Source organism: Marmota monax, unplaced genomic scaffold (genome assembly GCF_021218885.2).
Source record: "Marmota monax isolate L192 unplaced genomic scaffold, Marmota_monax_Labrador192_F-V1.1 WCK01_AAM20220418_F8-fsc00023, whole genome shotgun sequence".
Taxonomy (NCBI): Eukaryota; Metazoa; Chordata; class Mammalia; order Rodentia; family Sciuridae; genus Marmota; species Marmota monax.
The window spans coordinates 3533300-3557597 of NW_026692907.1; the positions used below are offsets into that span (position 1 = coordinate 3533300).

The window sequence follows — 24298 nt, forward strand, 5'->3', positions numbered from 1 at the left end:
CTGTCATGATTTAGATCTAGAATGTCCCCCAAAGGCTCAGGTGTGGAAGACCAGGTCTCCACCGCACCAATGTCCGGAGGTGGGGCTTTGGGGAAGTGATTGGATTATGAGGGCTCTGACCTCACCATGGATGAGCCCACTGAGGGATTCAGAGCCGAATGGACTATTGGGAGAAGACTAGAGGTGGGGCCTAGCTGAAGGGCAGGAGTCCTAGGGGGCATGCCCTCTGACTGTGTCCTGTCTGTGGCCCTTTCCTATCTCTCTCTCTGCTTCCTTACTACTATGAGGTGAGCAACTTCCCTTCACCATGCCTTTCCAGAGTGATGTTCTGCCACATCTCAGGTGTAAAGCAATGTAGTTGACCAACTATGAATTGAAACCTCTGAAACAGTGAGCCAAAATCAGTCTTTCCTCTGATAAGGTGTTTTTCACAGGTATTTTGTGACAGCAAAGAAAAGCTAACGAACACACTTTCTCATCTAACAGAGAGATTGTGTTCCAACCAGACCTGGGATGACAAGTGCTCTAGGTAGGTGGGACAGAGCAAGCAGAGGCAAAGAAGTGTTTACCAGGGGCAGGTGTAGGGCCAGGTGTGAGGCCCGGAGGAATTGGGGCAGGAGGAAGAGGAGCCACTGTGATTCTATGCCCACCAGCAAGCCCGACAGTGACTTTGACCCATGGAGCAGAGGAGGGTTTCTTGCTGGAAGCAAGCCCACCGTGCAGGGGATCTGTTTCCATCTGCTCATTTTACTGCTGAGTTGTAAAGTGCTAAATGTCATTATCCTTCCCTTCCTTAAACAAGAAAAAAGTTAACAGCCGGAGAAAAGAAGATATTTCACTTCATTTGGCATCTAGCCACCATCATCCACACGGGATGCTCCCTTGGGGTCTGATTGGAGACAGGGAGAAGCCCTGTTCTGTTCTGCTTTCAGCAGCAAGCACCCGGCTGGGGCAGGAAGCTGGAGGCCAGGCCAGAGCTCAGCTTCAGAGTAGCCAGCCACCCTCTGAACAACTCCAACACCATACCAGGTACCATGACAGAAAGCGAGAATAGGGGCCAAGGACCAAGTGTTCAGACCAAGTGCTTATTAGGGTCTGCATGGCCTCAGAAGATAAACTTGAATTGAGGAAAGAAATTGCAGAGAAGACGACTTCAACTCAATAGAGGGATGAAATCAGAAGACGTAGATTGGCTGGAAAAATGAATTGATTCCTCTATGAAGTCCAGAGCTGCTTCTCTTCCAAAGGCGTGCAATTGTGTAGACCCTCTTCCAGAACTCACTCACTGTGGGGAGGAGTCTCGTAGTAGATGGGAGGCTGAGACAGGTGATATCTAAGGTTCTTTCCAATTCTGAGACCCTGGGAACCTGTAACTGGGGGATCTCGGCTATGTTCACCATCTGTAACATGCCTCCCTCGTGCCGGCTGAACCCCAGTGCTAGGCTGCCTAATGATGGCTGCTGGACCCTGAGGAAGGCTCCATTCTCATTGCTCTGATTGTGTGGCCACTAAGGCTTTCACTCTGCAGTGCTCCCTGAGAAGCCACTTCAGTTGCATGACAGCTATCCTCCCAACCCCATAGTGGGCAGGTGTCCCTTGGGCTTAAAGCTGTAAGCTGCCTCCCAAGCAGCTGAGACCACAGTTTGAGAGGACTGTCAGGCCTGGCCTGAGCAGTGGCTTGCTGAAAAGGGGTAGTCAAGAACCAGGTCCTGGGCCCCAGGGACAGCCACATTCTCCTCCCCAACCCTGCTGGACTTTGGAAAGGCTACTCACCCTAGCTGAGGATGGCTGGAATGGAGGAGGGACAGTGCTTTGCCATCTAAAACCACTGATAGCTTCCCATAGGTCTTCAAAAGTTCCTTCAATGACCCTAAGACCCCAATAACTGTTCCTCATGGTCTAAGCTGTGAACTCCCTGAAGTCAAGGACAAGCTCTGTTTTGTTCCCTACTGTAGCCCCAGAGTTTGGCATTGTCCAGCACTTGGTAAATATTTGTTGAGTAAATGAATGGAAGGGCTGTCATCCTCCTGGGTCTGACAGAAGCCAACTGGGCAAGGAGGACAGAGAGCAGTGGACCACGAGTCTGGGGGCAGTTTTGAGCTTGACCTTAGGAAAGTCTCTGCCCACTGGGCCTCAGTTTCCCAATCACAGAACTAGGAGATTGGTGTGAGGCTGGATAGGAGGTAGGAAGAAAAGTCATTTTCTGTCTGATCTTCAGATCTTAAGGGACCTTAGGCTGCAGACCTGCCCCCAACCCGAGTCCTGTGGACCTGGCAATAGAGACACCTGTTTGGAATTGAGGTGCCAGCTCATTGCTGTGGGTTTACTCAGTTCAACAACAAAAACTAAGACTTTCTTATATGTAAAGCTCAGTGCAGGACTTCCTGGACAAGGTGCCTTGGAGCTGAACACTTGGGATAGAAATGACCAGAAAAAAAAAAAAAAAAAAAGCCAGTGGAGGAACAAGATGTGGAAAGTCCCAAAGGCAAGGCAGTTTAGGAACGGAGTTGAGGGTAGAGTAACAGGTAGGGCTCGTGCTCACGGACACTGGGAAAGCCAACTCTGGAGGGAAGATGACACATGTCCTGCAGGACTGTGTTCAGGCGGAGGCTCAGAACAGGGTGGTTCACTTCAAGTCCTGGCTCTTCACACACTTACCTGTGGCCTTGTTTGTGTCGCAGTGTCCTCATCTGTAAAAAGCCTACCCTTCAGGGTGGGTGAGAGAATTCAGTGAGGTTACACACATGAAGTGCCTAGCACATAGTAGGCAGTCTGGGGAATGGGATTTCTTACCTCTTTTTGGCTTTCGGTTAATATGCAGATAGCCCTGAGGAAACTAGAATGGGTGTTTGTTAACCATTTAAATGATCAGTGTGAATGAGGTTCTCAGAAAGAAATTTTATTCAAAAGGTTATGATAGTTGAGCGCTGTGGCGCCCACCTGTAACCCCAGCGGCTCAGGAGGCTGAGGCAGGAGGATCGCGAGTTCAAAACCAGCCTCAGCAATGGCAAGGCACTAAGCAACTCAGTGAGACCCTGTCTCTAAATAAAATACAAAATAGGGCTGGGGATGTGACTCAGTGGTCAAGTGCCCCTGAGTTCAATCTCTGGTTCAAAAAAAAAAAAAGGTTATGACAGGAGGCAGGGGCAATGGAGGGAGAAACGCATGAACTTGGGGACAAGAAATGCAAGGAAGGAAACACTGGAGGTGGGGGCACCAACTTCAGCAACTTTTTAAATCTTGCCAGTAGGGAAGTGGAAGGAAATGCATCTCCATCTTAAGGAAGGTCACAGTCATGGTCTTGGTGGAGAAAGGATGGGAGTGGGCAGGGTGAAGGGAGAAAAGGGCCACAAGTACTGCCCACTGATGAGTCACCTCCTGGCCTCTGATGCAATGAAGATGAGAGGAGAAGGAGGTGGGGAGAGAATACCACAGTCCCAAATGGTGAGCCATGGTGAGCCTGAGGTGGAATTCAGCGGCCTCAAAGTGGCCTCCTTGTCTGATTTCTAGGTATCTGGAAAGCATCAGTGGCGTTAAAAACATTGACTATCAGAGTGCACCATGGGACAAGTGACACACAAACCTTTAGCACATAATAATGTTTTACCATTGATCATTATTTTTCCAAACCTTAAAAATGTTGAAAGTAAGCTTGAGATTCAGGGCAAGGAGCACAGGAAGTGGGACTTTGGGCAAATGCTTCCCTTCTGTGACTCTCAGTTTTCCATCTGCATAGTGAAGGGGTCAGACGGTGTTGCACTTCAGAGTGGTGCCACTCTACCACTCTCATCCTCTAGTTCCATGGTTTCAAAAACCAATATAGAGCTGCAGTGCAAGGCTGCCACCCTGTCCCTGGTGGAGCCTGAGGACCATGGCCATGAACAATGCAGGGAGGATAGCTCTTCAAAGAAAGGAAAAGATGCAAAAAAAAAAAAAAAAATCATAAATCTTGCCTTTCTGGTCTCTGGCAAAAACTTAATCTGGGATTTGGGGTTAAAGTAGCTTCTGTGTGTGAGACCACAGAATCTAGCTCAACCCTTGTACAATTTGGTGGCTATCAGGTCTACTAAGGCTTTGACAAAATTCCACATCTAAGATTCTGTGATGATGATTACAGAACATAAAGGTCCAAGTTCTCCCTCATTCTCTCATAGAAGATTCAAGATTGAGAGTAGGTGGCATTTCCTAATGGGTGGGGCCCCTAGATTTTCTCCAGAACAGAGAAGTCAAGTAAAGGTTCTATTGACAAATTCTATTTCAAGGAATTCCAGAGGACTTTGGGACCAAGCAGACCAAGAATGACAACTGCTGGAAAACTGGTAGGAGGTGGTGAAAGGACTGAGCACTCAGGTTTAAGTTAAGGCCCTGCCTTAGTCCACTCACTGTGTCACCTTGCCTTTGAGTCCACTCTGAAATTTTTCCGGCTGCAGGACCCGAGACTGCAGTCAACAGTCAACGTTAGTCTTTTGTTTTTTGAGACAGGGTCTTGCCCAATTTGCCCAGCGTGGGCTTGAAATCGCAGTCCTCCTGCCTCAGCAGTTGGGATCACAGGTGTGCACTCCCACACCGGGCAATCCCTTATCTTCTTATAGAGAATGGCTCATGAGAGTCCCCAAACTGGCAGTCAGGCCTTAGTGGGCAGCTCGAACTGCCTTAGTCTCAATGTCCACCTCTCAGTTTCGGAAAAGGAATCTGATTGGCTACCTCAAGCAGCCTGCCGGTGGCAGAGGCGCCCAACTTCAGCGCCTTGAACCGGCTCAGAACCTCTGCGGGGCGGGGCCTGGACTCCTGAGACTCAGAAGGAGAGCGCACGGCGCCTGCGCGCCTCTCCACCACTCTCACCTTCTACTTCCATGGTTTCGAAAAGCATCCGCACTAGCGCTGGCCGTCCCTGGGCCACTAAGGCCCTAGCCACCCCCAGCATCTCGTCCGTGTGGCCGCGCCACACGCGTTGCAGTTCCTGGCGCAGACAGGCCTCCGGGTACTTGCCCCGGGCGCGGCGCAGCCAGGCGTCCACCTCGAGTCCCAGCTCGCCGTCGCTCAGCTGCGCCTGGCTCCACTGCACCAGCAGCGCCTCAAGCAGGCATCCGAAGCCCTCGGTGTGGCTGGAGCCCATGTCGTCCAGCTCCACGGCGCGCTTGAAGCAGGCCGCCGCGTTGGCCTCCTCGCCCTTGATGCGCAGGCACTTGCCTCGTAGCAGCTGCAGCTCGGGCAGCGTGGCGCCCAGCTCGAATTCGCCGGCCTTGGCCAGGAAGACCAGCGCCTGGTTGAGCGCCGCCTCGTCCACCGCCAGCAGCTCCCGCATGGCGTCCACGCCCATGTAGTAGTAGACCTGGGATGGGGGGGCCTCTGAGCCTTCCTTCCAGTAACACCGCCCTCAGGATCATACCACCCTCAAGCTGGTTCAAAAAAACTTCCTTCATTCGGTCCACCCTCCCTACCTCCCTACTGCAGCAATTCTTAAACTCTTGTAGCTGCCCCCGCCCCTGGAAAAGGAGAGGCAGTACCAGAATTCCAGTTCCAGCCCTCCCACTCTTGGCCAAATATAACCTTGAGCAAGTCAATCTCTAGACCCAGGTTTTCTCATATGTAAAATTATGATATTATCACCTCTTGGTAACTATCCCCTGAGCATAGTAGTCACTTTTGGGTAAAGAATACTTATTGAGTGCTTAGAGAGCCAGGTCCTCTTCTACACACGGTACACACATTATCTCATTTCATCTTCCCCATGGCCGGAGGAGGTGGGTAGGGGGATGCCCCTTATTCCTATCCATGTCCTCATACTCAGGCCTAGCCTGGCAGGGAGTCAGTAGGTTATAAATGATCTTTTCGGTAATCAAGCCAAGAGGCTGCCTTACCTGGCCAATGTCCAGGTATGTCCTGAGGCCTGGGCACACCTTGACTACTTCCTCAAGGTCAGCTTTGGCGCAGGCCAGGTGTTTCCTGTCCGGCATGCCCCCAAGCCCCATCTTGGCCCGTGTCAGGTCGTGCAGGTAGGCTCTGATGTGGATCTGCAGGCAGAGGATTAGCTCAGGGAAGGTGCTCAAGTAAGGACCTCCCTTCTTTCTGTCCTACAAGAAGACCGTCCCTTTATCAATAGCAAACAGGGATGTTCTGTGGGGTAGCAGGAAGCTCCTAAGGCTGGGACCCAGGAATCCTAGGTTCTGGTCCTGTGGCAACTTGGGCTAGCTGCTCCTCTTTCTGGGCCTGTTTCTCTGTCTGTACAATGAGGGGACTGGGTGAAGTGGCCCTCATTCATTCACTCATTCATTCATGTATCGAGTGGCCCCCCCCCCATATTAACCATGTAACCTGGAGGATGTCACACAACCTCTGTGAGCCCCATTTTCTATCTCTGAAAAGTTAGTACACTGATACCTCCCTTGGGAGTTACCCTGATGACTGAGAGATCATATTTTAGTTCGGCCCTAGCACATGCCCAGTTCCCTTGTTCATGTCTTCAACAGATATTCATCAGGAGCCAGGCACTGTTCCAGGCCCAAGGATACAGTGCAGAGCAAAATGTCAAAAGTCCTGCCTTCATGGAACTCATGTGTTACTGGGGGAGGAAGACAATAAACATAATAAATAGGTAAATAGCATGTTAGGGAGTGATTGGCGTTAAGAAAAAGCAACCCTGGGGCTGGGATTGTGGCTCAGCGGTAGAGCACTCCCCTAGCATGGGTGGGACCCGGGTTCGAACCTCAGCACCACATAAAAACGAAAGCATTGTGTTGTGTCCATCTACACCTAAAAAATAAATATCAAAAAAAAAAGCAAACCTGAAAAGGATAGAAAGTATTGGCAGGGGGTTGACCTTTTCAATAAGGTCACTAGAAACTGCTTTTTATCAGGCCTGCAAGAAGTGAAGGAGGAAGTCAATCACATATCTGGGAGAAGAGCATTCTAGATGGAGGCTCAGGCCAGTAGGGCTGGAAAAGAATGAGAGACATGAGTAGAGGGAGGGGTGAGGCCATCATGACTAGGTTTGAGTTTATGGGCCACAGTGTGGTCCAAGGGTTCTACATAGATCATGTGAGTCCCTCTCTCCTGCTCCTTCCTCCTCTGGACATCTAAATAATAAGTGACCTTTGGAGCTACAGGGAAGCAGTAAGCTTAAGACACAAGGCGACAGAGTGAGGAAATTAAGGCTGGGGTTCTGGCTATTTTTTTAATATATATTTTAGTTGTTGATGGACCTTTATTTTATTCACTTATTTATATGTGGTGCTGAAAATCGAACCCAGTGCCTCACATATGTGAGACAAGAGCTGTACCACTGAGTCACAGCCATAGCCCAAGGGTTCTGGCTATTTGAGTGCAGATTGCTGGGAATGTTCACTGCGCCTTGGTGGCCTCATTTGTAGACTGACATAGGTCCTGTCTTTCTCAGATTCTTATAAGGATTAAATCAGACCACAATCATGAAAGTGCTTGGTGAAATGCAGAAATGCAGAGTTTTATAAAAATGTTTTATGGTGTATTATGATTAATATTTTTATTATTCATAATATTAACCATATCAACTACAGTGAAAGAATGTGCTGACCCTAGTCCCTGATGGCACTAGGAGCAGGAAATTAAGCCGTTGAGACCAAGACCAGGAGCAGATTTGCCATTAGGTCATGTGAAAGGTAGTGGAAAAAATAGGGGGAAGGGGGTTGCTTATTAGCTTGGCACATAGTAAACTTGGAGCTCCTGGGCTGTCCCCAGGCAAATGGCCTCCGTTAGGCTCCAGAGGGCAGATGTGGGCCCAGTGGGAAAAGATGGGAGGGGGCAGCTCTCATCGGAACAAAGGGACATGGGAGGGAGTGGAAGATTTTGGCCAGGTGATTCAGGATAGGAGGTTGGTCCTTGGCAATCTCAATGGCCTAGGTAAGAGAGGAGGGTAGAGACAAACCATGTATTGCCCTAAAAAACTACGCAGGGGACTGTCACAAGAGACAGCTGATCAGCTAAAAATATACCTAATAATAGCCATCAGTCACCTCTGAGCTCTTACCACATGCTTGGTGCTAAGTTTTACATAGAATCTAATTCACTTCTCAGAACCACTCTGTGAGGTCAGATAAAGAAACCAAGGTTTAGGAATTGGGCCCCAGTATTTTGTCAGAGGTCCCACGGCATGTCAGTGGTGACGTAGGATTTGAATCAAGACTTTCTGTGTCCAGGACCAAAGCTCTGAGCCACCAGACGAATCTACCTTTACTTAAAGTGGAATCTCCCACTTTCCAAAAGAACCTGCCATGCCCAGGTGCTGTGCTTCAGCCTCTGATAGCTTTTTAAGATGGGTGTTATTAGCTTATCTTACAGATTTGGGAACTGAGATTTGAAGGGGTAGGTGGCTTGCCACAGCTTCCACAGTCATAGCTGGAGAGATCAGATTTCAATGGTCTGATTCCACTGGAGTCTGGAGGTTCCTGACCAGGTGCTGCAGAAGGGATCCCTGCCGTAGGAAGAGGCTCCTCTATTCTTGACCTCAGCAACCTTACTGACCACAACTGTGTGCCCTGATGACCCCTAAGTGGCCCTCCACCATGAAGGCTCCAGGTCCTTTGGGCTTTTGCAATAGGGTCATGGCCCCTGGTCCTTGGTCCCTGATTCCCAATGGGAGGGGCTGTGGGTGACCCACCTTGGCCCTTGTGCAGTATGCTTGCCAGTTGAGCTCTGGATCTCGTAGGACATCCAGGGCCATGTTACAGGTTCCAATGGCCATATCCTGCTTTCCTAGGAAGTGGAAGATTTTGGCCAGGTGATTCAGGATAGGAGGTTGGTCCTTGGCAATCTCAATGGCCTAGGTAAGAGAGGAGGGTAGAGACAAACCATGTATTGTTTGCTTGTCTGCCAGCCTGGATAAATGGTGCCTAAACCATAGGGACCCCACCTCTGCACAGAGTCCTGTCACACATGTGCTAACTCCTCATATCTACCCACATCTACCTGCTGTATGTCAGTCATATCATGGAACCCAACACCAGCTCATTGCCCTGTTCCCTGGTCATGGCCAGCAAACCCTTCCAGACCCTAGGTAAACCCTCCTTCCCATGTGTGCTCTGCCATATTCCCAGGGTAAGTGAGAGAAGGGGCCAGAGTCAGCCCCTTCTCATATTTACAACATTTCTAGCTGGGCCTCAGCACTTCCCCCTATGTTGGCATTGACTGCTGCTTGACCTAAGTGGCTTGACGTAAGACCACACAGCTTGTGAGCAGAACTGGTAAGAAAACCCCAGCTAGAGATCTTCTTTCCACTGTGCCACTGTGGTTGGGGAGGAAGGGAACCCTGCAGAGGAACAATGTGGACCCTGGCCTCAGGGGAGAAGTCTGAGGGTCTATATCAAGGCTGGAGAAATGAGCTTGGGCCAGCTTGAATGTGGGGAAGGATTTAGTCTTAGGCAGAGGAAAAGAGCCACAAAGGAGCCCTTTTTGTTTAGAACAAGGGGAAGAGTGGAGAGGGGTATGAAGTAAGTGCCTTCTTGTAGGACACATGGTGGGGGAATGACATCCAGAGAAGCCATGGGTCCTGGAGGAGAGCCCCCCCACCCAAGTTTGCAGAGGGGATGCGGTTTGGGGACATACCTTGCCGAAGCAGTCCAGGGGGTCAGTCCCGGAGTACCCACAGTCATGGACGCCCATAGGGGTGGTGGAGAAGGTGTCCTTCCTCTCCAGCAGCATTCCAAGATAGCACCAGGCCAGTGCTGGGGAGGAGGGCGGGAGAGGGACTTTAGGAAGCAGCAGTGGGGGAGGAGGGGAAGGGGAGCCAGGGGTGCGGCAGGGACAGCTCCACTCAAGGCACCCATGATGACAAAGCAAGGAACAGTGGCAGAGAGAAAGAAAGGCGGAAAAAAGGGACATGGGAGGGAGTGAATGAACAGGTTTTGGTGTCCATTCTGAGTGTAATGTGTCACCTAGGGAACCTCATTTCAGGGTCGTAGCTCTCTTCTGACTTCTCGGGGTGGGTGCAGCGCCTGTTCTGGTTTCTGGCCGTAGAGAAAATGGCTCCCTTCCACACACACACACACACACACACACACACTCTCACACACCCGGTCAAGCAGACCTTCATCTCCCACCATAGAGTGAGGGTGGTGGGCTGGAGCAGGACAAGATCTCCCTCCAGGTCCTGAGACCAACTTGGAACTTTGGGAGCGTGTCACTGTAGTGATTTGTAATTGGGCGTTCCCTTGGGCCAGGTGGGAGGGCTCCTGAGGTAAAGAAATGAGCATGTGACACAAATAGGGAGGGAGAAAGAAAAGGGACACAGTGCCAGACGTGGGGACAGTGCCAGAGACCGGCAGTGCCAGTGATGGGTGCAAGGACAGCGGGGCAGAGGATGTCACCCCGCCCACCCCCTGGGGTCCCTACCTCGGTGTCGGGGGTCCGAGGACTTGAGGACCTGCCGCAGCAGGGCCAGCGTGCGGTTGAAGGCAGGCAGCCTCTTCTGCTCCTCGCTGCCCTGCTCCAGGAAGATGCCATCCAGCCTGTGGCCAAGAAGGGGCTGTGGCTGTTTGGCGCCCCCTCCCAGCTACCCCCCAGGCGAGCAGCCCTCCAGAAGCCCTTGCCTGGAATGGGCTCCACCACCTCTGCCCCCACCCGCTGCCTGGTTCCAGGCCCAGGCGACCAAGACACACCTCCCCCCATCCTGCACCCCCTTCCATCCCTGGCCTGACCTGATGAGGAGGGTTGCCATGGTGAAGTACCAGCCCCTTTTCTCCTCCATCGGGATCTGGGAAAGCAGAGAATGCCCATGCTGCTGTTATGGAGGTGCTCAGGCCATTGTCCACCTTGAACCCCAAGAGGCAGCAGACACAGTCGAAGGGCCTTAGCCTAACACGCCTTTGATGATAATCTTGGCTCTGCCAGTGTCTGGCTGGGTGTCCTTGGACAAGTTGCTTCACCTCCCTGACCACATAGGATTTGACAAGATAAGCTGTGTGACCCCTACTGAGGTGCCTGTCACAGAGTAGGTGTGGAATCCCTTTCCTCCCTGGCCCTGGGGTCCCCACCCGGCTCTGGCTGCCCACTGGGGGCTCACACCCCACGGGTTGCCTTCTCTCTCCTCTGCTCTCCTTACTTCTCCCCTGTGGTGCTTTCCCTCAGCCCCCACTTTCCTGAGAAAGCCCCTCAGGCATGTTAAGTGAGTCAGGCTCAGCCCAAGCCCAGGACGCCCCTGGACTGTTTCCCATTATTATTCTTGCCAACCTTGCTGTGCATTTAGACCAACTTGGGCACCAGATAAAATATTTATGCTGTTATTTATGGGAGTAGCTGCTCCTGCCTCAAGAAGGAATTTTAATGAAAACCAATAAAACCCCCAGTGCATATCGGCAGCTCTGCCTCAGGCTCCAGCCCCTCCTTCCACGTTCATCGCCCACAGTTGATCTTCTGCACTCCCTGCCCCCACTGTGGCCTCCTCAGCTCAAGACCCCCATCATCCATCCACTCCGCCCCAGCAACATTCCAAACACCTCCAGCACGGAGTGCTGGGTGGGTGCTCTGGGGACGTGACAGTGAACAGCAGCTGCACCCTGACTTGAACAGGCTCCCAAGCTGGCTTGGGAAACAGATGCAGGTATCAATAACAGGATTCGACTCAGTGCCTGCCATGGGCCAGGATCTTGATATCATTACCTCAATCCCACAATCCAGGAGGGAGGTGTTAGCCCCATTTTATGGGTGAACATATTGAGGCCTGGAGAGGTAAAGTGACTTGCCCCCAGGTCACAGAATTTGAGAGCATCAGAGCTGGGCATCCAATGCCTTTTGGCTCCAAAGCCCATGCTCCCTTTGCCACATGAATTGCCAAAAACTGTAGTAGGAAGTAAAGTTGGATCAAGATTATGAGAGCAATATGGACCAGGATGCAGCAGGATGGACAAAGACTCCCAGTTAGAGGCTGTGGATTTTTTTTTTTAAGAGAGAGAGAGAGAGAGAGAATTTTTAAAAAATATTTATTTTTTAGTTTTCGGCAGACACAACATCTTTGTTTGTATGTGGTGCTGAGGATCGAACCCGGGCCGCACGCATGCCAAGCACGCTACCGCTTGAGCCACATCCCCAGCCCGAGGCTGTGGATTTAAGGTGGGTAGTAGCACTTCAGAGGGATCCTCATGTGGGATGGAGACCAGGGCACCCCCAAACGGAGGGCCTGGCATGAACAGAGACACGGGGATGTGTGGAAACAGACACCCTGGAGCTGTATGTGTGATTGGCTGGGGGGAGTCAACACTGGCAAGGAAATCTTGAATGAATTAGGTGCGGGGAGGGATGCAGAGAGGAGACCTCATGCGTGAGACTCACTTGAGTGGTGCCTGCCCATTGGGTTGAGAGCCCTGGCCCCAGCTAGAGCACGCAGAGGAGGACCCACCGACAGCATGTCTTAGCCTACTCTTCCCTGCTCTCTGTTCTGTGTGTCCCTAGGCTGGGCAATGAGGACAGGAGAGGAAAGATGAGGCCCATCTCGAGAGGCCCTTGGTCTATCAGTCTGAAAGATACAGTTAGAATAGAAGGGACATAGGTGCCCTGGGAGCCCAGAGGAGGTATCTGCCCAATCCAGGAGTTCCCTGGGGCTTCCCAGAGGAAGCAACCTCGAGCAGGTCCTCAAGGATGAGAGGAATCACCCAGGTGGATACCATGAGGAAAGGCATTCCTGGAGGCCACCCTATGCCCAAACTCAGAGGAAAACGAGTGTGAATGGCAGGATCCGCAGATAGCCCTGAGGATAGACCCCGGTGGTAAGGTGCAGGGGAAAAGTCAGCAGGAGCATATTAGGAGGGATTCCCATGCCAGGAGCTCATCTGCAGGGCAGTGGGGAGTCATAGAAGGAGTGCGAGCTGGGGAATGCCAAGATCCAGTGTGATTTTATATTCACATCACCTTGAAGGGTCATCCTGTCACAGAGATGGGAATAAGTGCACTGGGGCTTTAGCTGAGAATAGTGCTCTCTGGAGGGGAGAGGGCAGGCCCTGAGGGTCAAGGCATCTTTCAGAAGTGGGGAACATTTCCCAGGGCAAAAAGAGGGGGTAGGATGCTGGATCATCTTGTCAGCTTTCCTTACAGGGGATGTGGGAAGGAAGAAGGGGCTGGGATTTATGGAGCACCCTCTGTGGGCCACACTGACCAAAGACCTGGACATAAAGTCAAGGCCTGACCGCAGTTAGCGCTAAAGGTAGTGGGGCCTTGGTTACCTGGCCACTTGTTGGTGTGATCTCAGGACTCTGGCCACAGCCTGCTTTGTGGCTGGCCGAATAGTCATAGCAGGAAAGAGGCCCTGACCTGTCTTCAGTGCTCCTGGCAAAGGGTGAGGCCAAGTTGGAGTAGGTGGAGTGGACTTTGGCTTCTGATATTCAGGGCAGAGGCCTGGGTGTCCCACAGGCCTGGCCTGAGGTATGACCCTGGGGATGAGTTGCCCCTGAAGGCTATGCCCTCATCTGCAAAGTAGGGTGACACTATGGGCTTCCAGGAAGTTCCAAGGGCAGTGCCAGGCCCAGAAGAAATGTTTATTCCCTTTCTCCTGTTTTGGGTTGGAGCCAAACGGAGTTAGTTTCTCTAGTTTCTAAGTTAGTTGCTTTGTCCACTGAGACCTGTTTTGGTGCCCTATGGGGCAATGAGGTTCCAGGCTCCAGAGTCTAGAGACACCCTGCCTCATCCCATTCTCCGTACCTCATGTCTCCCAGGACTGCAGGACCCCTTGGGGTCCCAGGTAACTTTCCCAGTGTTTAAGTTGAGTGCTCTGCTGTCCCTGGGGCTCTTCCTGGTTCATAGTCACTCTCGTTTGGTATTCAAGCCAAAATAAATTAAATTTTGTGCCCAAGCCAGACAGTTTTTGCATGATAGAACTAGGACTTAACCTGTGCCTTCCACAGTTCTAGCCCCAAGCGTAGTCCACAACACTCAGTTGTCTTATCAATCTCATTATGTATTTGAGAACACTGAGACTAGAGTGGTGAAGTGACTTACCCAAGGTTCTACACTTGTTAGCATCAGAACATAGAACCCAGTGGCTGCCCCTCCCTCCTGCAGAAGGGAGGAGCTGTTCACCTCTCCTGGAGAATAAAGTTGCCTGCAAGGAATGCTGCTACAGGGTTTATGACTCCCAGAGGCCAGGGACTGGAGGCAGAATGAGAGGAGGCTCAGAGGCCGGCTTCTGGGAAAAAGGTATTTCCCCAGGATTTGCCTGGTGTGGGCTCTTGGAGGACACCTCACTGGTCACTGTTGAAAATCTTCCAATAGTTCACCTTCCTTATGGTTTTCACTAAGCAAGCAATATCACCACCTGGTGGCTATGTGCTTGAATTGCAGGGGTAGAGCCCAGAAGTGAACACCTTCCGAACTTCCAAGAATCTTTTGGAAAATTTGATTTTCAAAAAAGGATCTAGCTGAGTGACATCTGTGTGACAAATCCCAAATTCCCTCAACAGATCCCACTTGAGAGTGCTGTTTGCAGGAGGGCTTGTAGAGTTACAGATGAGGTCAGTGGAACTGGAATGGAGTTAATGGAGTAAACAGATCTAGTTGGAGACCTTGATGTGCTGGGGCTTTCGTCTTCTATCCCTGCGATGAAGCAGTGGTGGAGGCTGTTCGCTCTGCCGTGCAACTCTGGCCTGTCTGTAAATGGGCTGTCTCTTTAAAAATTCTTCTGGTTGTTGCAGAAGCAGCAGCTGCAGCGGTTACCGGGGCAACCTGGCAAGCCACAGTGCGTTAAATTAAATTAAACAGGCCTCTGGCTGCCCCTCCCTCCTGCAGAAGGGAGGAGTTGTTCACCTCTCCTGGAGAATAAAGTTGCCTGCAAGGAATGCTGCTACAGGGTTTATGACTCCCAGAGGCCAGGGGTTGGAGGCTGAATGAGAGGAGGCTCACAGGCTGGCTTCTGGGAAAGAGGTATTTCCCCAGGATTTGCCTGATGTGGGCTCTTGGAGGACACCTCGTGATCTCCTTAGTCCCTGAGCTAGGGATTCTGTGTGAGGCCAGCATGGGAGTCCAGGCTTCTGCTGGAGGGGTCTCCGAGAAGGCGGCTGTCCTGTGGCAAATTTGTGGGAGGGAACTGGTGAGGCCCATGCTGCCCCTGGAGTGAAATCTGCAACCCTGATACTGACTGAAGGTGAGAGTGAAGGGCAGACCCCAGTGAGGGGTTCTCAGGTCATTTCCCAGGTCCTCTGAGGTCCTTGTCATTATTTTCTTTATTTCAGAGATGGGAAAACCAAGATCAAAAGAAGCAGAGATCTGACTACTTGCCTGATATTTTAGGCTAGTTCTCTCTGACTTCAAGTTCATGTTCTTCCCATAACATCTAGCTTGCAGAGAGCTAGTGTTTGTACTATTTACAAAGTGCTTTTGCATGATTCCATGTGATTCTCAGAATGTCCTGTGTGGAATGTTTAGTACAGATGGGGAAACTGAGGCAAGATGGTAAAAAGCCCCATGGCCCCGGTAACCATGGACTGAAAGCTGGGGAAGATCCCCTTTCTGCTATACAAATACGAGGAAATTTTATGGAGCACATATTATACACTAGACACACCATTATGTATATTAACCGATTTGACTCTCTCAAGTGTTACCTATGAGGCAGGGACTATTATTATCCTAATTTTACAGATGAAGCAGCTGAGGCACACAGTAGTCAGGTCATGTGCCCAGAGTGAGAGTGACACAGCTGGAAGCTAGGAGAACTTGAACCCAGCAACTTTAACTCCATGGTCCCTACATGTAACTACCGCAGAATAATGGTGCTGAAAGCATGGGCCCCAGACCAGTGCATGGATGTTGCCTGGGAGTTTGACAGAAATGCAAATTCTTGACCCATCACTCTGAAATTTGCTGGGGCGGTGGCCCAGCCAGCTGCTCACAGGCCCTCTACTGCATGGTGAAGAAAACCACTGTGCTAGGCTCTCTCTTTGGACAGTGGAATAAATGCAGCTAGCAGGTGCCTCATTTTTCTTGTATTTTGTAATTTTTTTTTAGAGACAGTCTCTCTGAGTTGCTTAGTGCCTCACAGTTGCTGAGGCTGGTTTCAAACTCTGGATGCTCTTGCCTCAGCCTCCTGAGCCGCTGGGATTTCAGGTGCGGGCCACAATACCCGGCAGGTGCCTCATTTTTTAAATGAATCAAAGGATCACAGTCCACAGGGAAGCCTGAAGATACCAGCTCCTATAACTGGGTGGGTAAGTGACAATGGCTGGTGACCTGACAGAAATGGTGGGATTGGGATAAGCCATTACAGGAGCAGGTTTGTGTTAACTCTGGTTCTAGGATGAATTTTTAAACATTCCATTTTCTTCAAAAGATGGCCCCAAGCAGGGTGTGGTGGCGCACGCCTGTAATCCCAGTGGCTTGGGAGGCTGAGGCAGGAGGATCATGAGTTCAAAGCCAGCCTCAGCAACTTAGCGAGGCCCTAAAAAACTCAGCGAGACCCTGTCTCTAAATAAAATATAAAAAAGGGCTGGGGATGTGGCTCCATGGTTAAGCATCCCTAGGTTTAATCCCTGGTACTAAAAAAATTTTTAAAAGTTGGACTCGAAAGAAGGGAACATTTGGGGGCTTGGCTATTTTAAAGTTTTTCAATAAAAAATCTTTCCCATACCAAGGGCTTATACATCTCCATGCATCAGACAGGCGGTACAGACATCCTGTTTGTTCCTGGGGCAAGTATTTGCCTAGCAGTTTGAGCTTTGCCCTTAATGGTTACACTCCACATTCCAGAGTTGGTTCCTGGGAGCTGACTAATTCTCTCAAGGAGAGGAAATGACAAGAATGAACACTTCTCTAGGGTCACTGGGCACTTTAGTGGCACTGGATCCTCACAGCAGCCTTAGAAGGTATATAGCATCTTCTTCCCGGTACAGATGAGGAAATAGACTAAGAAAAAAGCCACTGGCCCAGCCCCCAACCCGGTGTCTAGAGTCAAGTTCAGATCTGCCTCCCTCCACCGCGCTGTTTTTTCCACCTCATCAGGCCGACCCTGAGAAGGCTGACACTGCACAAGTCAGAGTCACGAGGGCAGGCCTGGAATTCCGTCCTTCCTGCATGACTGGATCTTCCTCTGAGATGCACACACAGCACATGGAGCCGCCTGCCTGGTGCGCCTGCCACCTGAGGGACACACAGAGCAGCCAGGAGGGAGCTCCTCCCACCCCCACTGCCATGCTCCTGCACTCCTGCTCCTGCCTCGCCGCCGGGATCACTGCCCTCGCCCCCCAGGGATCTGGGAAAGGCCACTGGTTCAGCTTCTGCCCCTACAACTGTTGCTGGGGGTGGTAGGTGTGACCAGGCAGAGTGACTTCGGGGGTTGGGTGCTACTGGGTGCTAAGTAAAGTTCGGCCCTGTCTTGGGTTCCCTGTATGGTTCCGCGTGAACTTATGCTGCGTAGGTGGACGGCAGCCCCCCGTTGCCACTTCTTCCTGGTCTCAGGTCTGTCTAGGACGCAGGTCCTGTGGCTCATCTTTGCTTTGGCTCCCAGGCTGGCTGAGCTGCACTGAGTCACTTCTCTACCCCATTGTCCTCATCGTCAGACATCTCCTGTCTAGTTCTGGTCCAAGTCCAACTCCAGTGCTGGCCGCTTCTGGGTGGGTCTGAAGAAGTCCCCTGCCTTCTGGAGTAACAACAGTGTGACCCTACTCTGCAGTGCCACCAGGGGTCGATGCTATGCTATGCTCAGGTAATGACTGACCATTTTCCCCTCTCAGAGGTACTTGGGCCGAACGATGCTAAAAGCAGCTTTGGCTCTGGGATCTTGTACCCATTAGAAGGGGGAGACCCAGCATTCAGGGCTCTCAAATTTATGAGGTCAATGGGGAGAGAAGCCAGACGCAAACTCACAGCAGAAGCACTGATATGCAAAGGTGAATGGCCTTGAGGCCAAGAGAAGTCTGGAGCCAGAGCCTCAGGAATGTGGTTCCCAGCCAGGCCTTAGATGTCCAACAGACCCGAGTTTAGTTCCTGCCAGCCATTCATGGCTGCGTGCCCTTGGGCATGTCACTATACCTCTCTGAGCCTTTCTTTGCTCATCTGTAATATGGACCAAGGACAGATCCAATTTCCCAGCATTTCTGTGAAGATCAAGCGAGATAGCCTGGTGGCACTTTCACCATTCAATTAATCTACTTCCTTTGCTAGCTGAACTAAGTCAAACCACTTGGCACTGTAGTAGTGTGTGTGCATGCGAGTGCACTTGTGGTGTATCCAAATATACACAAACCAGGGACCCTGAGGTCGCTGACCCAGGATACTCTCAAGTCTTGCCAGTCCCCACAGTGCTGAGTGCGCTCGCCTTGCAAGGCCCACACCCTCGTGTGTGTGAGGCTGGCCTACCAAGGCCACCTCCCTCCCCTCCTGCCTGGCTACGGAGTGAAATCTGGACAGTGTGTGGGGGGCTGGGTCAACCTGAGCAAGTCACTGCACCTCTGTGGGGAAGGGGATCCCCAGGCCCAGCTGGCAGGGGGTCTGGGAGATGTGAATACAAATCAAAGGGGCCACGATGTCCAGCACACACGCATGGCCCTGGGCCCATCCTTGTCATTACTGAGGACCTGCCCTTGGATAGAAGCAGGGGCAAGAGACCTATGCAGGCATGTGTGCATGCACACATGTTATTAAGTCCCCAATATTCCGGGAAAGGGGGGATGGAAAATCCAATAACTAAACTGGCTTGGGACATGTGTTTTTGTTGTTGTTGTTGAGGGGAGGTAGTTCAAACTACCTTTTATTTAAAAATCATAGAGGTCTTTAAGACTTAGAATTGAGTTATTCAACTAAATTACATTAACAATGGTCCAAACTGCTCCTGGGTGTGGGGGCACGGGCAACGGAGAGAGTCCCAAGACTGAGGGCTCACCTTCCAGGGGACAAGACAAAACTCACCTGAAGATAAGCCAGAGGCTGGCAATGACCCTGCTAAAGAGCAATGGCAAAGTGAAGCATAGGGCCCAGGGGGCGGGTGGACTAGGTGTGCTCCTACCCCACCTGCCTGGCACCTTCACATTCCCTCGATCCTCCCAGCAGCCTTGGGAGATCCACATTACAACCCCATTTTGCAGATGAGGAAAAAAAGCCTCAAGAAGTGAGGTGACTGCCTGTAGCCACCTGGTGTCAGAGGCAGAATTTTAACCTGGTCAGTTCAAGTGCAGAACTCTTGCTCTAACAGCCCCGATGCTGACTCCACCTCCTGCCTCATCCTTCCTGGCCTCCCTCACCCATGGCAACCTACCCACCTCTTCTGACACTGATCTGCCTTGGGTTTCCTGGAGGCCACGTGTGAGATGTGTCCCCTGATCTCTTCATCCCATCCCCATTTCTTTGACCTCTTTCAAAACAGCAAAGCTTTGAAGGCAGGTGGGGGGGGGAGCAGACTAATGTGGCTCAGTTCCTATGTCTGTAATGGGGACCCCAGGGTTCATGTAGGGACTCAAGTCCTGAAAGGGCCCAGAGGACTCAGAAGGTGTTCAGGAGGAGGCAGTGACATTTGAACTGAGTTTTAATGGGTGGAGTTTTCTTTCTAGGCAGAGGGAGATGACAGCCAGCGCCATATGTTTAGGGAACCTCAAGTAGATTATAATTGCTGTGAAGCAGGGTCCAATTCCTTGGACTTCCGTAAGAGGAAATGGGGGATGAGGAAGGCGGGACCCTGCTTCACTTAGGGAGACCATACCAGCTGTTCTGCAGAGCTGCTGTGTGCTCTTCTTGTGCAGGCCTGCACTGCCTTCTTCCAGGCCTCCTCCCCTGCTCCTGGCCAAGCCCTCCTGCCTCTGCACACACCAGGGCCTCCTGGGGGCCAGTGCACTTGCCTCTTCCAGAAGCTTCCCTTCAGTCTCTTTTGCTCAAGAGGAGGATTCATTGTCTGCAATCGCTCACTGCCACTCCATCCACAGGGACTGCTGATGCCAACACTTTTGTCCCCGTGTCCCCGAAGTGCATTTTCATCGTCAGCCTCTGGGGCCCCATTTTTGGTTCAGAAAGTGCCATCTCGGGTTATATAGTACTTAAGAGATGACTGTCACATGACACAGGCATGTGACCTCAGCCAGTTGCGGACACATCTCTGATTTGCCCCTTTGGTTTCTGTTTCCCCAGGAAGGGCTCAGGTAAGACAAGCTAATGAAGGAATGCATGCTTCCTTCACCTTTTGTCCAGAAGCTTCTTCACAGCAAGAACTTCTTAAAAGACAGGGCCTGGCACATACTAGGTGCTCAACAAATGTAAAGAAGTTCAATAAATGCCTCTTGGATGTCCCCAGAATTACTTATGGGCACTTTCACTTCATCATTTGGCCGAGATCACTACTGACAAATGCTTGAGAAGTAGACCCCCTGAGACTAGAGATGACAAGTGACTTGTCCAAAGCCATACAAGAAAAAAACCTCTCCACACTGAACACTTCCAGAGCTGGATGCTCCGGAGCCTCTTGACTGCCAAAATCACCCTCATTGTCCTGACTGTGATGATTTTTATAGGTGTGATCTTGTGTACTCCTCAGAGGACAAATGGGGGGCTCCGCATCCCCAACTCTCTCCTGCTCACAGCTGCTTTCTGCAGAACTGAGGAGCAGCTGCTGGGCCAGGCCCAGGAATGCAGCCCAGAGCCTGGCAGCCACACCTCCAGAAGCAATGGCTCCCTCCCTGGGGCCCTGGGTGCCCTGCTTCCCACTCCCTCTGGGTGTTCACTCACTGGGCGGTTCCTACTGTGGCTGTGCTGACTATTCAGGGGTGGGGGCAGCTGGCCTTTGCTCACTATTCCTAAATCTTTGCCTTGCCACTCACCTCCTCCAGGAAACCTCCCCACACTGAACACCTCCAGAGAGCAGAAATGGAGCTCAGAGTCCATATGGTCCCCCACTTTCTGCACCCATTTTGCAGATGGGGAAAACACAGTGCAGAGAGGTCTTCTCTGTGGGTAGTGCGGTGGCTGAGAGGGGAGCCTGTTGGCTCCTAGACCAGAGCTCTTCAGACCCTGCTCCGCTGCTGTGACCTGCAGCAACAACCACACTCAGCACCTACGGTGTGAAACTGGAGACGTGGCCCTAGATGATGGTCACATCAACATCCAGCTCAGGCCAGGGGAGGCTTCCTAGCTGGGGAGATGGATGGGTTGCCTGTGACCCTTCCCATTTCTGCACAGGCTCCCTCTTGGAGCTTTACAAGTAGAAACTCTTAATTATGACATCAACCAAATGAGCAGTACCTCCATATTACTGATGAGAAAGCTTTGGCAGACATACCATCGTTATCCCCATCTCAGAGAGGGAAAGGACCTTAGAGATGTTAAGCACAGGTTAGAGGTGTCAGCATGGGGGAGCTGGGATTTGAACCTGGACTGTATGACCTGGAGTCTCCTCTTTGAGGCTCCTTCCTGCACTGCTGTCCTTAAATCAAGTCCCTGTCCTCCAAACTGTACTCTCTGCAAATGTAACAGCCACATTTCTCCTTAGAGAAGCTATGAACTTTGGAGAAAAAGGCACTTGTGGGGGGAGTACAGAGGTTTTATGAATTGAGCTGTGCTACCCATGTGTGAAAATTTGTCATTATTTAAGTTGCTGAGGTTGACTTTGAACTCGAGATCCTCCTGCCTCAGCTTCCTGAGCTGCTGGGATTACAGGCATGCACTACCATGCCTAGCCTAATTATTTAAATATCACAAACTTAAAACTATACTGGCCTTCATGGAAAAGTCATGGTACCCCTCTGAACTAGCATGGTCTCTCTCATAAAAGAGGATAATGCCCTCCATACCATTTATCCATCATCTGATGCTTCATGTGGCAGGCAGCTTCTGAAATGGCCCCCAGAGATCCCCACCTCCTGGGGTTCATGACCTCCTATAATCCTCTCCTGTGAATGTGGGATAGACCTATTGACTAGCTTCTAAAGAACAGAATATGACAAAGGCCATGGATGTCAGCCAGTAACCAATGAAGAACTAAATCCTACTCACAATCATGAGAGCTAGCTTGGTAGCAAATGGTCCCCCAGTCAGGCAAGACTTTGGATGAGAACACAGCCTAAGGGTCCTGAGCTAAGCCAGGCCTAGATAGCTGACACCCCCACCCCAAACTGTATGAGAATAAAATCTTATTGCTTTAAGCTGCTAATTTGGTAGGTATTTTTTTTTCAGCAATAGATGACTAGTATTCCTAGTACATATTCAGTAGCAGGCCGTATGCTATATATCCATCCGGTGAAGATATGCTTATCAAATGCTATCATGTTCCAGTTACTGGGTTTACAGTGGTAAACCAGATGGATGTTGTTCCCTCTTTCAAAGCCCTCAAGATTGAGTTAGAGAGGTAGACTTGTAAACAAACAGTAGCGGGAGTACTATGGGAGCCCAGAGGAGATTCTGACCCAGTCTGGGGAGCTGGCAGAGGCTTTCTAGAGACAAACCCAAGACTGGAGAGGACCTTCCTGGCAGAGGTGGAGCAGAAGAGCACCTGGGGAAGGGGCTGAGAAAACAAGGTGAGTCGCTCCCTAGAGGGGAGTGAAGGGAAGTAAAATGTGGCAAAAGCCTGACTTGCAGAGGAAGGTCAGAGGGGAATCCCCAGGGTGGGGGGTGGGCATCAAAGCCCACTCAAGAGCCTAGGATTCTTCTGCCCACCAGTGGGGAGTGGGCTGAGGGACTTGGCCAGCAAGGTGGAGCAACACTACCCTGGCAGCATAGAGGAGAAGGGTCAAGCTGGAGGGCAGGAGCCCCCAGAGGAGGAAGGCAGCTACACAGGTCCAGGTGGGCAATTATGGAGGCTAGACTGGCTGAGGGCAGCTGGAGAGGAGTGGGTGGACCTTAGAGGTACAGGAAGTGGAGTGGACAAGCTTTGGGGTCTGAATGGATAGATGTGCAGGTGGCAAAGAAGAGGCAGGAATGCCTGAGTTTCTGGCAGGCTGTCTGGCTGTGCCTTTAATTAGGTGGGTGTGCACAGTTACGGGGACAGGTACTTGCTGGAAGGAGCAAGGGAGAGGGTTGGATTGGCCAGGTAGGGTTTGTGGTGTTTAGGAGGGACTTAGACTAGCAGCCTTGCTAGGGTCTTCTCCCTAGCCAAAATAGCAAAGCTTTGGGTTTAGTCTGGGACGGAAATGGGGGATGCACATTGGAAAGGTATTCCACAGGCCAAAGGCCAGGGTCGAGGTTGACTTTGGGGCAGGGGACAACCCTACAGACCAAAAGACCATGACCACAGCCTTTCCAGCCGAAGGAGAAGGTGTCACCCACCTGCTGCCCGTAGCCCAGCGCCTTGTCATAGAGCGCGATGCCAGCTGCCAGTACCCGTGCGCGTTCTTTCAGGCTGGCGCAGCCCACGTCGAAGCCGTGCGCGTAGCCCTGCTCCGCCAGGCAGCGTGCAGCGCGGAGCTGGGGGTCCGCGGGTGCCTCCGGGTCCGCCGCCAGGCCCATGAGGTCAGCCAGTCGCGCGGCGCAAGCCTCCTCCTCTTCCTCCTCGCCCAGGTGCCCGTACACATGTGCCAGATTGGCCCAGGCATTGAGGTTGCCCGGGTCCTCGCGGACCACCTGGAGAAAGCGCTCCCGGGCCTCGTCCAGCTCCTCCAGGTAGAAGGCGAAAGCACCCAGCAGGTGACACACGGCCGACCGCTGTGGGACGGCCGCCAGCTCGAGCTCCTGCTGCACGGCCTCCCGCTGCAGTTTCAGATCCCGGGCGCGCAGCGGGGCCGGCGAATGCGGCTCGAAGTTCAGCTGCATCTCTAGGTGGAAGTGGCCCGGGAGGTAGTCCAGGTCGTCGATGAAGGCGTCCAGGTCGTCGGCTGCGACCTCGGGCTCAGACATGGCTGTCTCGCTGCACCTCTGGCCGCGCTCTGGCCCCCGAGGCTGAAGAGGGCAGTGGACGGGGTCTCCCCCGAAGAGAGTGAGTCACGGTGGCCCAGCGCACGCCCGTCTCCAGGTCCCCAGCGCCTCCCGCCGGTGGGTGGGTCCCAGCGCTGGCTGGGGAACTCCCTGTAGTTGTTTCCGCTTTCGCTGCTCAGCTAGACGTCGGCATGGCACAACCAGGTGTGCCAGAAAAACAGGTGCATCGCCAAATGCGGGGTGCGCAAACCCTGGTGGGAGGCAAAAGGCAGATTCTCACTTTTTACCCAGCAGAAGAGGAAACAAGCTGAGAGGAGGAGAAGGATTTGCCCAGGACACAGAAGTGGGGCGTGCCCAAAGAGGCCTGGAACCCAGTTTGCCCAAGGCTGGCCTGGCCTGGCTCCGCCCTCTCTGTGTGAGCTGAGCTGTCAGGACTGGCCCTTCCAACTGCGGAAGCCACCCTGGATCCTGATGCTGTCCCATCCTTTCCGCAGCTCCTCTGTGCTCTTCCTCTCTATAG

At 51.9% G+C, this 24298-nt stretch overlaps 1 protein-coding gene and 1 long non-coding RNA gene across 2 annotated transcripts; one reads left to right on the top strand and one right to left on the bottom strand.

The window, feature by feature from the left end:
- Positions 1-2878: 2878 nt before the first annotated feature.
- On the bottom strand, positions 2879-24152 carry Ttc22 (tetratricopeptide repeat domain 22). The gene is made up of 7 exons (XM_046450999.2): positions 23194-24152; positions 10671-10726; positions 10366-10481; positions 9580-9698; positions 8636-8797; positions 5862-6014; positions 2879-5332 (listed from the first exon to the last, which is right to left on the bottom strand). Exons 1-7 carry the CDS (start codon positions 23758-23760, stop codon positions 4796-4798), a joined length of 1710 nt encoding a protein of 569 aa, XP_046306955.1. The 5' UTR covers positions 23761-24152; the 3' UTR covers positions 2879-4795.
- LOC124096922 (uncharacterized) lies at positions 14734-17340 on the top strand. Its single transcript, XR_006853042.1, has 2 exons — positions 14734-15100; positions 16954-17340. It is a non-coding gene; the product is annotated as an uncharacterized LOC124096922 (long non-coding RNA).
- Positions 24153-24298: the final 146 nt, after the last annotated feature.